General features: G+C 39.0%; 1 protein-coding gene across 10 annotated transcripts in view; it reads left to right on the top strand.

Moving 5' to 3' along the window:
- Positions 1-15,259, top strand: part of BRCA1 (BRCA1, DNA repair associated) — a 71,834-nt gene that overhangs the window by 10,825 nt on the left and 45,750 nt on the right. For 6 of the 10 annotated variants that reach the window (XM_027517002.1, XM_027517006.1, XM_027517001.1 and 3 more), the window contains exons 4-9: positions 5,041-5,118; positions 6,081-6,169; positions 8,077-8,216; positions 9,255-9,360; positions 13,390-13,435; positions 14,426-14,502. In XM_027517002.1, the coding sequence (XP_027372803.1) occupies positions 5,041-5,118; positions 6,081-6,169; positions 8,077-8,216; positions 9,255-9,360; positions 13,390-13,435; positions 14,426-14,502 (536 nt within the window). Of the gene's footprint in view, positions 1-5,040; positions 5,119-6,080; positions 6,170-8,054; positions 8,217-9,254; positions 9,361-13,389; positions 13,436-14,425; positions 14,503-15,259 lie in introns of those variants that run through there. The other 4 variants (XM_027517003.1, XM_027517005.1, XM_027517009.1 and 1 more) reach the window with 4 other exon arrangements.

Here is a 15,259-nt window from a genome sequence, read left to right as displayed (position 1 = left end):
TCTAGTTCCCTAATCAGGGATCGAACCTGTGCCCCCTGCATTACGAGCACAGAGTCTTATCCACTGGGCCACCAGGGAAGTCCCTAAAGCAGCTTTGTTGACCAAGTAAGCCTGTAGATCTGAAGTCTTTCCTGAGATATACAAAAGCTACAGTAGTACCAGTTTAGAAAACGTTAGGTCATTCCTGCATTAGCTTGTAGTTCTAAACAACAGATGAAATGTATAGTACTTTTTGAAAGCTCTAGACCACATTGTCCAAAGAGATATAATCTGAGCCATAAATCTAACTGAAATTTTCTTATAGCCACATTATTAAAAGATTTTTTTTTTTTTTTGCTGTGCCAAGGCATGTGGTATCTTAGTTCCCAGACCAGGGATGGAACTTAATTCCCCCTGCAGTGGAAGTGTGGCGTCTTAACCACTGGACCACTAGAAAAGTCCCTACTAAAAGGTTTTTTTTTTTTTTTAAGGTGAAATTAACTATAGTTATATATTTTTAATCTAGTTATGACTAAAATTTTATCATTTCAAAATATAAAAATGTTAGTGAAATAATTGACATTCTTTTTTGTGGTAAGTCTCTGAAAGCCTGTGTTTTTCCATACTTAACATACATCTTAGTTCAGACTGGCCACATTTCGAGTGCTCAGTAGCCACATGTGGCAGCTGTGTTGGATAACACAACTCTAGAAAATTGACTACTCAAAGTGGGACTCATGGCTCTGCAGCAACCACATCACATGGGAACTTGCTAGAATCTCAGCCTTACCCCAAACCTACTGAATCAGAATGTGCATTTGAAGAAGATCCCTAGGAGATTCTTATGTATATTAAAGTTTAAGAAGCAGTGTTCTGAAATGGTGATCTTTCTAGACACTTACTTGGAGGGTAGTATTAATGAGACTAGAACAAGCGTGGCTGAGGTTGAAAGACCAGAAAGACCAAGTAAAGCAAGTCTTGGGGTCAGTTAACTGAGGAGATCCGGATAAGTGGTAAGTCAGTGTCAGGGAGGTTTCATGGCCAGATACATTAGATCATGATACCAGGGAATTCTGGAATGTAGCAGTAGGTTGGTGTGTCAGAGGGCCAGAAGTAGGCAAGAGATGGATAATCTAGCAAGTAGATGAACGTAGTCTTGCAGGAGTCTAGCAGCAGAAATGAGAAGTTCAGGGTGGCAGTTACAAAGGAAGAAAAGTAACAGCAACCCAGCCATGGGAGATTGAGGGTTAGCAGTGAGATTCTCATCCTGAGGAGACAAGAGCCTTGACCCACGGGACTGATACTCGTGAAGGAAGTCAGGCAGAATCTCCCAGATGAAGAACTCAAGATAGCTTCTTAATTGTTGTTGTTTTTTTGTTGTTGTTGTTTTTAGCTTCTTAATTGTTGGAACTAAAGTACAAACTAGAGGTTTGAGCAAGAAAACAGAGCTTTAATTACCCAAACTGACAAGGTTTGGTGGGACCAGCAACGTAAGTGGATGCTGAGATGCTAAGCGATGGAGCTGTCAGGGTCTTTATTTCCTCTAACAAGGGACCATATTAGTCCATTATCTTAGCTCTGTTTACAGTAATCCAGGGCACACAATATAACAATGTAGCCAAAAGTCAGCTTGCCTTTATTTTGCCTAGACTTAAAACTATTAATTATTTACTTCCTGCCAGGATAGGCTTGGACAAGCAACTCAAAATCAGATGAGTTTCCATAACTTGTTAAACTGTTCAGGGTACAGATATGCTAAAAAATGAGTACTCTGAAAAGTCCCCCAAATTAGTTTTGTGGCACTGTGATTTTACTATTCTCCATCAGCTTTTTCTTGTAAAGCTGAAGCTGCCCTTTGGAAAACATAACTACATTTGCTTTAAAAATGTATTGCCTTCCCTTAAGCATTGGGCTTTAGAAACCCAAGAAACCCGAAACTTGTCTCAGACCTTTTCGTTGAGAACCTTGTGTAGAACTTGTATACGTGTTCTCATTTAATCAGTGTATCACGTAGATTCTCCAGAGCTCTAAAATAGAGTTTAATAAATTCTTCAGAGCCCTGAAAGACATGCCAGTGTTCTGTTGATCTGTCAATATTTTCCTTACCTCAGTCTTTTCAAATCATGTACAAGTTCATTTTCTCTTTCGAGTTTAGTTAATAACCTTTATGCGTCTGTCCTTTTCCTAGCGTAAAGAAAGATTGCAACCCATATCTTGGTTGATTTCTACATATCTGCTTCTCTGGTGTTATTTGTGTAATTATGTACAGGCTACAACATCTATAGCTTAGCTTGTCATCCTATAGCTTCCCTACTGTATTCTGCAGTCTTGTGTTTAGGGAATGACCTCCCTACCTCTACTCTGAATTGTTAAATTGTGCCATTTGCCAGTGCCATGCTTTGATGCCTCCTAGAGCCATTATGGTAGAGTGCAGGTAGTATTTGCATCTTCTCAAGGAATTGTCGGAGAAGGCAATGGCAAACCACTCCAGTACTCTTGCCTAGAAAATCCCATGGATGGAGGAGCCTGGTAGGCTGCAGTCCATGGGGTCGCTAAGAGTCGGACGCGACTGAGCGACTTTACTTTCACTTTTCACGCAATGGAGAAGGAAATGGCAACCCACTCCAGTGTTCTTGCCTGGAGAATCCCATGGACGGGAGAGCCTGGTGGGCTGCCGTCTATGGGGTCTCACAGAGTCGGACACTACTGAAGCGACTTAGCAGCAGCAGCAGCAAGTGCTATTTTGTGGCTCTTTTTTTTTTTTAATTAAAAAGTTTATTTTTTTGGCTACACCACACCAACATATATCTTAGTTTCCCCACTGGACCTCCAGGGAAGTCCCTGTTTTGGCTCTTTAAATGGACTTTTTATACAAAGCAGCTAACTTTTTGACACCCCCATTTCCTAACCTATATGCTGTCAAGTGCAATGTGGTCGTTCAAGCATCTATATAGGTGTAGAGGTGTAGAAGGACCCCTGGGTCTCCTTGACCAACCCTACCTACATTTACTTTATCTTGTGGAAAAGCCATGGGCTTTGCTATTGCAATACATTTAAGTTCTAGATCCAATATCACCTTTACCACTTACTTGATTACTGTGTGATCTGGGACAAATCTCTACTGTAAAATGAAGATGATACTTCAGGGTTGTGTTGATAGAGCAATTCATGTTAAAAAGGACATGGCCAGTAAAAAGTACTTCTCTTAAGTGTGCTGACTCACCATTTCCACTGCCTTTTCAGTTCCCATAATCTTTTCTTTCCTGGTATCTTCTCTCTAATCCCTTCCCCACTCACCTCCCTCGCCATAATATCATGCCCTTTATAATGGCAGGGGTTTTATTTTCCTTTTTCACTGAATTTCTTGCATTAGAATGATACCTAACTTATTAAATATTGGTTGTATGAGTGAATCACTGCTTTTAATAATCATCACCACAGCTACTTCTACTGCTGTCTTCCCTTTTCTGTCTACCTCTGTTTTGGGTCTTTTGTCTTTTTCCTAGGGAATGTTGATCTTTATGGACACCACCAGCCAATGGGAGCAGTAGTTTGCTTTATTAAGGAAGCTAACTCTGAACACGTTGCATATGATCATCAAAGTCTTCTTAGCCATATTCACTGTCTGAGACAACCAAAACAATTGTTCTAGATGCCAAGCCATCCTAAAAGCCTGAGTGAGCCTCCTCCATTCCTTAGAGGTCTGGTGAATAGCTTGGTTCAACAAGTGTCTGGTTCAACAGACACTCTGTTGGGCCTTGTAAATATAAAAATGAGCATGTTTTCTTCCTGCTTTGAGGTTTTTGTTTTTTTTTAAACATGTCTTATTGAGATATAATTTACATGCTATAAAATCCATCCATTTAAAGTGTACAATTCAGTTTTTTGTTTTGTCTGTTTTTAAAAATATTTATTTATTTGGCTATATCAGGTCTTAGTTGCAGTGAGAGGGCTTCTCTGTAGTTGTGGTGCTCGGGCTCAATTGCCTCATGGCATGTGGGATCTTCTTGGACCAGGGATCGAACCCATGTCCCCTGCATTTGCAAGCAGATTAGCAACCATTAAACCACCAGAGAAGTCGCTTTTCATGTGCTTATTGATCACTTGTTTATCTTTGGAGAAAATGGCTCTTCAAATCCTTTGCCCATTTTTTAATTGGGTTACGTTTCTTTTTTACTGAGTTTTAAGAGTTCTTTATATATTCTGGATAGAAGTCCCTTATCAAATATATGATTAACAGATATTTTCTCTCGTTCTATGGATTATCCTGTCAGTTTTTTCATGGTATTATTTGTACCACAAAAGTTTTTAAGTTTGATACTCCCGTTTTTTCCTTTGGTTGCTTGTGCTTTTGCCATTTCTTTATTTAAGAAACCATTGCTTAACCCATGGTCACAAACATTTATATTTTAGTTCTTGCATTTAGTTCTGTGACCCATTTTGAGTTAATTTTTCTGTATTGTGTGAGGTAGGAATCTATATTTGTTTTTTTTTTTGCATGTGAATATTTAGTTGTCCGAGTACTATTAAGATTATTCTTTTTCTATTTAATTGTCATGGTGCTATTGTTGAAAATCACTTGACCATAGATGTATGACTTATACTCTCATTCTGTTCTATCTGTTTATCTGTCTTTATGCTAGTACCATACTGTCTTGATTACTATAATTTTTGTATTGAGGTACTAAGTTTTTAAACTAATTATAATAATTTTACCTGAGGTACTTACCATTTACATCTGATTATGCAGCCTGAAATGCTTATAAGTATATCATTAAATATGCTATATTAACTTTTAATAAGTTTAATTTGATCATAACAGAAAGACATATGGATGTAAGTTCAGTTTTCATAGATTATTGCTTATGTAGTTTGGTTTTTTTCTTATGCAGCATCTAAAAACAATTAAAGAAAGCCACTTGTTGTAATTCATCTGCCATTACCTTCAAAATGGCTCTTAAGTCCAGTCAGTAGATCTTTTCATGGTTATTTGCTTTTTGAATATTCTCTCTGCAGAAAAAGAATATAACTTGAGTTCTTTTCATTCGTTATAATTTATAGATTTTGTATGCTGAAACTTCTCAACCAGAAGAAAGGGCCTTCACAATGTCCTTTGTGTAAGAATGATATAACCAAAAGGTATATAATTTTAGTAGTTGATGGGAGGTTAGAAGTGACAATATCAGGAAAAAGTGAAAATTCCTTAATAATATAGTTGGTGTTTCTATCAAACCACTCATCAGTAGAAAAATATATGAAAGGCTGTTTAGCTGACAGGGTAAATTATGTTCAAAATCATTTTTCTGAGAGTTTTATAGTACATCTGCCTTGTACAGTTATTTGCAATTCATTGCCTTTTTCTAATCCTTCTGAATGATATAAGAACTTACAGTCTTACCTAATATAGGACTGTACCACCCTTCCCCCATTATCTTAAATGCTGATTTTATTTTTCTTTCTTGCACTTATTTCTACTTAATTTTTTACACACAAACACAGTGGATTTATATATTGTGTGTCCCTCTGGCCAGGATGTAAGTTCTGTTAGGACACTGGCTTTGTCTATCTTGGTCAACACTGTTTATCCAATGTTTGGCACATGGTAGTCAGTCAGATTTAAATGAATAAATAAATTATATTGTCCTACAACTTTCCTAAACCAAAATCTCTCTTTGGACATTGTTATCTATCTGTGATTTCAAAATAGTGTAATCATCATTTGGCAGAAATCCCTGAGAGCTAGAATTGGGGGTTTGGGTGGATGGGATTCAGATGTCAAGAATACTAAATTCTATATGCAGTGGATTTATATCTACTGTGGATTCAAAGTACTATTATTTTAGATAGTTATAGGCTTTTGATAAGCTTGAATGGCAAAAATACATGTATATAAAAACAATACTGCTGTATGGTTTATTCTGCTGTCAGTGATGTTTTGATTATAGTGTAATGTCACTTAATAGCTCTGTTCTTATCAAATAGTTTTTTTTTTTTTTTTTAACTGTTGCTGCATCTTTTTTTATTTGTTTAATGTCTTTTCTTATTTTAGTGTCCTTAAGTTGATACCTGCTAAGTGTGTCTTTCAATCAATTTACTTTCAGAAGCCTACAAGAAAGTACAAGATTTAGTCAACTTGTTGAAGAGCTGTTGAAGATCATTCATGCTTTTGAGCTTGACACAGGATTGCAGTGTAAGTACTGCATAACCCCAGGTACCAATGCTCATTTCAGTTCAGTCGCTCAGTCATGTCCGACTCTTTGCGACCCCATGAACCACAGCACAGCAGGCCTCCCTGTCTATCTCCAACTCCCAGAATCCACCCAGACCCATGTCCATTGAGTCGGTGATACCATCCAGCCATCTAATCTCTGTTGTCCCCTTCTCCTCCTACCCTCAATCTTTCCCAGCATCAGGGTCTTTTCAAATGAGTCAGCTCTTCACATCAGGTGGCCAAAGTATTGGAGTTTCAGCTTCAACATCAGTCCTTCCAATGAACACCCAGGACTGATCTGCTTTAGGATGGACTGGTTGGATCTCCTTGCAGTCCAAGGGACTCTCAAGAGTCTTCTCCAACACTACAGTTCAAAACCATCAATTCTTTGGCCCTCGGCTTTCTTTATAGTCCAACTCTCACATCCATACACGACCACTGGAAAAACCATAGCCTTGACTAGACGGACCTTGGTAGACAAAGTAATGTCTCTGCTTTTGAATATGTTATCTAGGTTGGTCATAACTTTCCTTCCAAGGACTAAACGTCTCTTAATTTTATGGCTGCAATCACCATCTGCAGTGATTTTGGAGCCCAAAAAATAAAGTCAGCCACTGTTTCCACTGTTTCCCCATCTATTTGCCATGAAGTGATGGGACCAGATGCCATGATCTTAGTTTTCTGAATGTTGTACTTTAAGCCAACGTTTGCACTCTCCTCTTTGACTTTCATCAAGAGGCTCTTTAGTTCTTCTTCACTTTCTGCCATTAGGGTGGTGTCATCTGCATATCTGAGGTTATTGATATTTCTCCCGGCAATCTTGATTCCAGCTTGTGCTTCCACCAGCCCAGCATTTCTCATGATGTACTCTGCATATAAGTTAAATAAGCAGGGTGACAATATACAGCCTTGACGTACTGCTTTTCCTATTTGGGACCAGTCTGTTGTTCCATGTCCAGTTCTAACTGTTGCTTCCTGACCTGCATATAGGTTTCTCAAGAGGCAGGTCAGGTGGTCTGGTATCCCCATCTCTTTCAGAATTTTCCAGTTTATTGTGATCCACATAGTCAAAGGCTTTGGCATAGTCAATAAAGCAGAAATAGATGTTTCTCTGGAACTCTTGCTTTTTCAATGATCCAGCGGATGTTGGCAATTTGATCTCTGGTTCCTCTGCCTTTTCTAAAACCAACTTGAACATCTGGAAGTTCACGGTTCACATATTGCTGGAGCCTGGCTTAGAGAATTTTGAGCATTACTTTACTAGCCTGTGAGATGAGTGCAATTGTGCGGTAGTTTGAGCATTCTTTGGCATTTTCTTTCTTTGGGATTGGAATGAAAACTGACCTTTTCCAGTCCTGTGGCCACAGCTGAGTTTTCCAAATTTGCTGACATATTGAGTGCAGCACTTTCACAGCATCATCTTTCAGGATTTGAAATCGCTCAACTGGAATTCCATCACCTCCACTAGCTTTGTTTGTAGTGATGTTTCCTCAGGCCCACTTGACTTCACATTCCAGGATTTCTGGCTCTAGGTGAGTGTGAGTGATCACACCATCGTGATTAGCTGGGTCACGAAGATCTTTTTTGTATAATTCTTCTGGTATTCTTGCCACCAGCGCTCAAGGGGCCATCTATTAAAATGGAAGTTTGTGCAGTTATTTTATATGAATAGGTGATAAGACCATACCTTTTGGTCTAGGTTAATTTTAACTACCTGTAATCTTTTTTTTTTTAATATATGTATGTTTAAATTTATTTATTTTTGGCTATGCTGGGTTTCTGTTGCTGTGCAGGCTTTTTTCTAGTTGCAGTAAGCAAGGGGTACTCTCCAGTTGCTCATTGCGGTTTCTAACTGCAAAAATAGTGTTTCTCTTTGTAACTCACAGTTGCAAACAGCTATAACTTTTCGAGAAAGGAAGATAACTCTCCTGAGCATCTGAAGGAGGAAGTTTCTATAATCCAAAGTATGGGCTACCGGAACCGGGCCAAAAGACTTTGGCAGAGTGAACCTGAAAATCCTACCTTGGTAAGGCCACTTTTGTGTGTTCTGATAATAACTCTTTATGGAGCATGAGAGTTAGTGAACGTGCTGGATGCTTTTGGATTTATATAAAGTCAAGTAAACAAGGGAAGATGGTCAATTAAGTATCTGAACAAGAGTTAAAGGACTTGAGAGAAGGTCCCTGGTTTTAGTGCTTTATCCATTCTGATGCTTGTCTAAGATGGCCACAAGGACACTGATGGTTTTTAGCTTGCTAGCTTTTGTTTTATTATTATTTATTTGCTAAATTTTAAAATAACCGTCTTATGGCACTTCTCCAGACACGAAGAAGTATCTTCTATTTTACTTCCTCTGAAAAGTTGCCGGGGGTGGGCGGGGGAGATCAGTTTTTAATACTTGAAAATTGCTTCAACTTTAAGTGTGATTGTCAAAGAAAATACAGAGATTTGCTCTATTGTTACTCATATGTGAATGAATAATGAGGATCTTAAAAATGATAGTTCTCATAGGACCAGCATTCATTTCTCAGTAGATGTTGAAGGGCCCCAAAAGAAGGAAAGCTTCATCAGAGTAATATTCTTTCCTGTACTGAATATTAAGCCTGCTGGATTTTATTCTTTTCTTTTCTTTTTTTATTTTCATTTATCCTTTTTAAAAATTTACTTTATCTTCGTTATTGCCTCTGTTATCAGATGTGATTAGAAGTGTGTAGTAAATCAATTTCATTCCTTTTCTACACTATAATATAAAGTATTAGTTTAAAATATGCTTTCCCCATTTAAAAAAGAAAGAAAATGAAAATAAAAAATATGCTTTCCTTATCCTTAAAAAAATTACACAGATGATACACACTTAAGTATAGAAAAATTTAGAACAACTGAGAGAGGGAGAAAGTATTCAAACCACACAAGACTCGTACATCTTAGTGCATAGTTTGCCAAGTGTTTTTTTGAGGTTAGCTCATTGACACCTGTCTGTTTGTTTTGTCCAGAGCTTTGAGTTTCTCTTAAGGAAAACAATGCATAGAACTGGCTAACGATTTGTTGATCATTTACTGCTTAGCAGGAAACCAGTCTTACTGTCGAACTCTCTAACCTTGGAATTGTCAGATCTCTGAGGACAAAGCAGCAGACACAATCTCAGAATAAGTCCGTCTACATTGAATTGGGTAAGAGTCTCAGATTTTGTAAGTTTAGAATAATAGTTGCTGGATTCCTTGTCTAAGAGTTTTACTAAAAACCTTGGTCACAATTTATGCAATGGCAGGGAGCCCTGAAAAGTAAGAATAAAATAAATTTTCTAGCCTTATGATGTGTGATAAATAATGTAGAAAGATGCAGGTCTCACTTTAAAGCACCTTACTTTATAAAGAGAACAAAACGAAGGATATGTGGTTTTCAGTTAAGTTTAGTTCAGTCGCTCAGTCATGTCCGACTCTTTGCGACTCCATGAATTGCAGCACGCCAGGCCTCCCTGTCCATCACCAACTCCTGGAGTTCACTCAAACTTAAGTATGTGCAAACACAGTTTGGGAAGATGGAGAGTAGGGCTAAGAAAGAACATGATGGGTGGGCTATAGCATTTGGGTCTAAGATTTGGAAAACTCAGCAGTGGCCACAGGACTGGAAAAGGTCAGTTTTCATTCCAGTCCCAAAGAATGCTCAAACTACCGCACAATTGCACTCATCTCACAGGCTAGTAAAGTAATGCTCAAAATTCTCCAAGCCAGGCTCCAGCAATATGTGAACCGTGAACTTCCAGATGTTCAAGTTGGTTTTAGAAAAGGCAGAGGAACCAGAGATCAAATTGCCAACATCTGCTGGATCATTGAAAAAGCAAGAGTTCCAGAGAAACATCTATTTCTGCTTTATTGACTATGCCAAAGCCTTTGACTATGTGGATCACAATAAACTGGAAAATTCTGAAAGAGATGGGGATACCAGACCACCTGACCTGCCTCTTGAGAAACCTATATGCAGGTCAGGAAGCAACAGTTAGAACTGGACATGGAACAACAGACTGGTCCCAAATAGGAAAAGCAGTACGCCAAGGCTGTATATTGTCACCCTGCTTATTTAACTTATATGCAGAGTACATCATGAGAAATGCTGGGCTGGTGGAAGCACAAGCTGGAATCAAGATTGCCGGGAGAAATATCAATAACCTCAGATATGCAGATGACACCACCCTTGTGGCAGAAAGTGAAGAAGAACTAAAGAGCCTCTTGATGAAAGTCAAAGAGGAGAGTGCAAACGTTGGCTTAAAGTACAACATTCAGAAAACTGAGATCATGGCATCTGGTCCCATCACTTCATGGCAAATAGATGGGGAAACAGTGGCTGACATTATTTTTGGGGCTCCAAAATCACTGCAGATGGTGACTGCAGCCATGAAATTAAGAGACGTTTAGTCCTTGGAAGGAAAGTTATGACCAACCTAGATAGCATATTCAAAAGCAGAGACATTACTTTGTCTACCAAGGTCCATCTAGTCAAGGCTATGGTTTTTCCAGTAGTCATGTATGGGTATGAGAGTTAGACTATGAAGAAAGCTGAGCGCTGAAGAATTGATGGTTTTGAACTGTGGTGTTGGAGAAGACTCTTGAGAGTCCCTTGGACTGCAAGGAGATCCAACCAGTCCATTCTGAAGGAGATCAGCCCTGGGATTTCTTTGGAAGGAATGATGCTAAAGCTGAAAGTGCAGTACTTTGGCCACCTCATTCGGAGAGTTGACTCATTTGAAAAGACCCTGATGCTGGGAGGGATTGGGGGCAGGAGGAGAAGGGATGACAGAGGATGAGATGGCTGGATGGCATCACCGACTCGATGGACGTGAGTTTGAGTGAACTCTGGGAGTTGGTGATAGACAGGGAGGCTTCGCGTGCTGCAATTCATGGGGTCTCAAAGAGTCAGACACAACTGAGCGACTGAACTGAACTGAAGATTAATTATACTAGACTAGAAAGATTTATCTAGACTTTATCGACTACATCAACATCTTTGACTGTGTGGATCACAACAAAGTGTGGAAAATTCTGAAAGAAATGGGAATACCAAACCACCTTACCTGCCTCCTGAGAAATCTGTATGCAGGTCAAGAAGCAACAGTTAGAACTGAACATGCAACTACAGACTGGTTCCAAATCGGGAAAGGAGTACATCAAGGCTGTATATTGTCACCCTGCTTATTTAACTTATATGCAGAGTACATCATGCGGAGCTGGATGAAACACAAGCTGGAATCAAGATTGCCGGGAGAAATATCAATATGCATCCTTACGGCAGAAAGTGAAGAAGAACTAAAGAGCCTCTTGATGAAAGTCAAAGAGGAGAGTGAAAAAGGTGGCTTCAAACTCAACGTTCAGAAAGCTGAGATCATGGAATCCGGTCCCATTATTTCATGGCAAATAGATGGGGAGACGATGGAAACAGTGAGAGACTTTATTTTCTTGGGCTCCAAAATCACTGCAGATGGTGACTGCAGCCATGAAATTAAAAGACACTTGCTCCTTGGAAGAAAAGCTATTAACAACCTAGATGGCATATTAAAATGCAGAGACATTACTTTGTCCACAAAGGTCCGTCTAGTCAAAGCTATGGTTTTTCCAGTAGTCATGTATGGATGTGAGTTGGACCATAAAGAAAGCTGAGTGCAGAAGAATTGATGATTTTGAACTGTGGTGTTGGAGAAGACTCGTGAGAGTCCCTTGGACTGCAAGGAGATCCAACCAGTCAGTCCTAAAGGAAATCAGTCCTGAATATTCATTGGATGGACTGATGCTGAAGCTGAAGCTCCAATACTTTTGCCACCTGATGCGAAGAACTGACTTATTGGAAAAGACCCTGATGCTGGGAAAGATTGAAGAAAGAGGAGAAGGGGATGACAGAGGATGAGATGATTGGATGGCATCCTCAACTCAAAGGACATGAGTTTGAGTAAGTTCCAGGAGTTGGTGATGAACAGGGAAGCCTGGCGTGCTGCAGTCCATGGGGTGGCAGAGTTGGACACGACTGAGTGACTGAATTGAACTGAAAATTAATTATACTAGACTAGCAGAGAAGGGAATGGCACCCCAGTCCAGTACACTTGCCTGGCAAATCCCATGGACGGAGGAGCCTGGTAGGCTGCAGTCCATGGGGTTGCTAAAAGTCAGATACAACTGAGTGACTTCACTTCCGCTTTTCTTTTTCATGCATTGGAGAAGGAAATGGCAACCCACTCCAGTGTTCTTGCCTGGAGAATCCTAGGGACTGGGGAACCTGGTGGGCTGCCGTCTATGGGGTCGCACAGAGTCAGACACAACTGAAGCGACTTAGCAGCAGCAGCAGCAGCAGCAGAAAGACTTAAGAACAGCTGAGCTCAGTTCAAACAGGTCTCTCTATGCTTTATCCTATAGAATATATTTATAATTGGTAAGAATGGCCCTCCTTTGGGCTCCCAGGCACCACCATATGTTTGCCATAGCACTAAGCAGATTCTTCAGAAATTTTGTATATGTCTTTTCCTCTTTTAAGATCATAAGTTCCTAGACTACAGATGTTGCCTCATAAAAATAATTATAATAGACAATATTTAGGAACAGTTACTGTAGTCCAGGCACTGGGGTTTTACTTGTGTTACTCTCATAAGATGCATGACAAACCTGAGGTGGTTCCAACTATTACACTGTTTTATAGATGAGGGAATTTAAGGCACAGAGAGGTTAAGAAATTCTGCCGGGGTCGTAAAGCTAGGTAGTTAGTGACAGAGCCACAATTCACACATGGGAATTCTGGCTTCAGAACCTGTACTTGTAACCACAGTTCTCTGTTGCCTGACATACGTATCATTGTTCCTGCCATGTAGTGTATGTGTGCTAAGTCAGTTTAGTCGTGTCTGACTGTTGCAACCCCATGGGCTGTAACCCGCCAGGCTCCTCTGTCCATGGGATTCTCCAGGCAAGAATACTGGAATGGGTTGCCATGCCCTCTTCCAGGAGATCTTCTTGACCCAGGGATCAAACCCACATCATCTCCTTCATTGGTGGGTGTGTTCTTTACCACTAGCGCCACCTGGGAAGCCCTGCCATGTACTGGGTGCTCAGTAAATATTCCTTGAAAATATGTTTTGCAACAAGTACAGTTTTTTGAGTTTAACCCTTTCAATAAAAATCCTTTTATTGATTTCTTATTTGGGGGTCTTTGGGGAATTTTTTTAGGATCTGATTCTTCTGAAGACACAGTTAATAAGGCCAGTTATTTCAGGTGAGTCAGAGTGCTTTTTTCTATGAAACTGGCATTTTTGTATTTAGTTAATATTAAGGATTGATATTTCTTTAGGTCAGAATCATGGCATTGGAGTAGACCTTAAAGATAATCTACTTTAACCTTCTTATTTTATAGCTGAGAAAATATCCTTTTTGTTTGTTTGGTTTCTTAGTAAAGCATTTGTAAGAGTTAAAGTAACAGTAGAACTCTGCACAGACTTGCTTCCAGCAGATGGCTGTGCTCTGGCTTAGTTCCTTGTGTACAACAGTGTTGACTCAGTGGTGATTGTGGCTGCTGAAAACATTACTCAGTTTTCAATTTTTCCTTCTACTGTTCCTTAATTCTGTCTGTAACTCAGACTTTGTCTACATCAATTAAAGCATAATTTGCAAGCAGCCCCAAAATGGATTACTTGTTAAATTGCTTTCCTTAGGAATTATTGCATGACCCTAAGATCTGTGATAGCTTGTCTGAACTATGATAATGTCACTGTCAATGAGATTTTGTTTGCAAGTGACATTTTCCTGGTCTCCCGATTGGGAGAAAATGGTTTTTAGCTTGAGAAAAAGCCCAGAAGGCAGTGTTCCAAAGTGATATGTTCTTTGCATTCTACTGGAATGTCTGTTCCATCCCAGTGCTCCCTTTGTTTAGGTAACTGTGCTTGTGTTTTCATTAATACATACTTTAGGTTTTGTTGGTTTTTTCTTTACTATCTTTTAGCTATTATTCAACTGTCATTTAAATTTTGGCTCATATTTGTGTGTCCATAAAGCAATGTTCTATACTCCTGCTCTGATTTTTGTGTTCTGTCTATGACCATTTCATTTTGTCTAGAAGTTACCAAAGGAGAGTGCTGATTTCAGAAAGTGAATCAAATCGATCAGTTTATCACAGCCCTACCTAGCAAAGCTAAAATATTTGATTATTTGACAACCCTGTGCACATATAAACAACTTTTTCACTAAGGCTTGTGTCTTTTCCTTATAGTGTGGGAGACCATGAATTGTTAGAAATCACCCCTCAAGGAGCCAAGGCCAAGACCAATTTGAATCCTGCAGAAAAGGGTAATGGCAAGTCTTCTAACTTAACAGACACTAAAGAGAGAATAAGTAGATACAGTACGGTAATTAGAGTATTTTGAAGAACCATTCGGAACATTTTTATAATTTACAATATCTTTTGGCAGAGTTAGGATATGGTGCTTTCTCAGATGTCATAGTACAGCCTGATCTATTTCAATGGCATTAGACCAGTTTGGTTATAATAGTACCCTATGTGATTGGTTGTTGCCTTTTTACTTTTAATTGCTGTGTTTGTATTTCATATTTTGCTTACTAGTACTCAGATACAGGGAGTATTAGTCTGAAGATAGAATGTTATATATCTGATGCCCAAACTGCTTTTTTAAATTGAAGTATAGTTGATTTACAACATTGTATTGATTTCTGCTGCACAGCAAAGTGATTCAGTTACATATATATAAAATACACATTCTTTTTTTTTCCATGTTCTTTTCTATGTTACGGTTTTATCACAGGATATTGAATATAGTTCCCTGTGCTATACAGTAACACCTTGTTATTTATCTATTCTATATATACTAGTTTGTATCTACTAACTCCAAATTCCCCCTCCATCCCTCTTCCAACTCCCTTCCCCCTTAGCAACCACTTGTCTGTTCTCTGTGTCTGTGAGTCTCAAACTGCTTTTAATTCACTGTTAAAGGTTAGGGAACTAGAAGGTGTGATTTATGAGTAGGGAGAATTCTGAAATTAAAATTTTAATTATCTTGAGCAGAAATAATGAGAATCTAGACAAATA

Source organism: Bos indicus x Bos taurus, chromosome 19 (genome assembly GCF_003369695.1).
Source record: "Bos indicus x Bos taurus breed Angus x Brahman F1 hybrid chromosome 19, Bos_hybrid_MaternalHap_v2.0, whole genome shotgun sequence".
Lineage (NCBI taxonomy): Eukaryota > Metazoa > Chordata > Mammalia > Artiodactyla > Bovidae > Bos > Bos indicus x Bos taurus.
The sequence above is the reverse complement of the archived record's forward strand: the minus strand, read 5'-3'. Positions and strand labels throughout refer to the sequence as shown.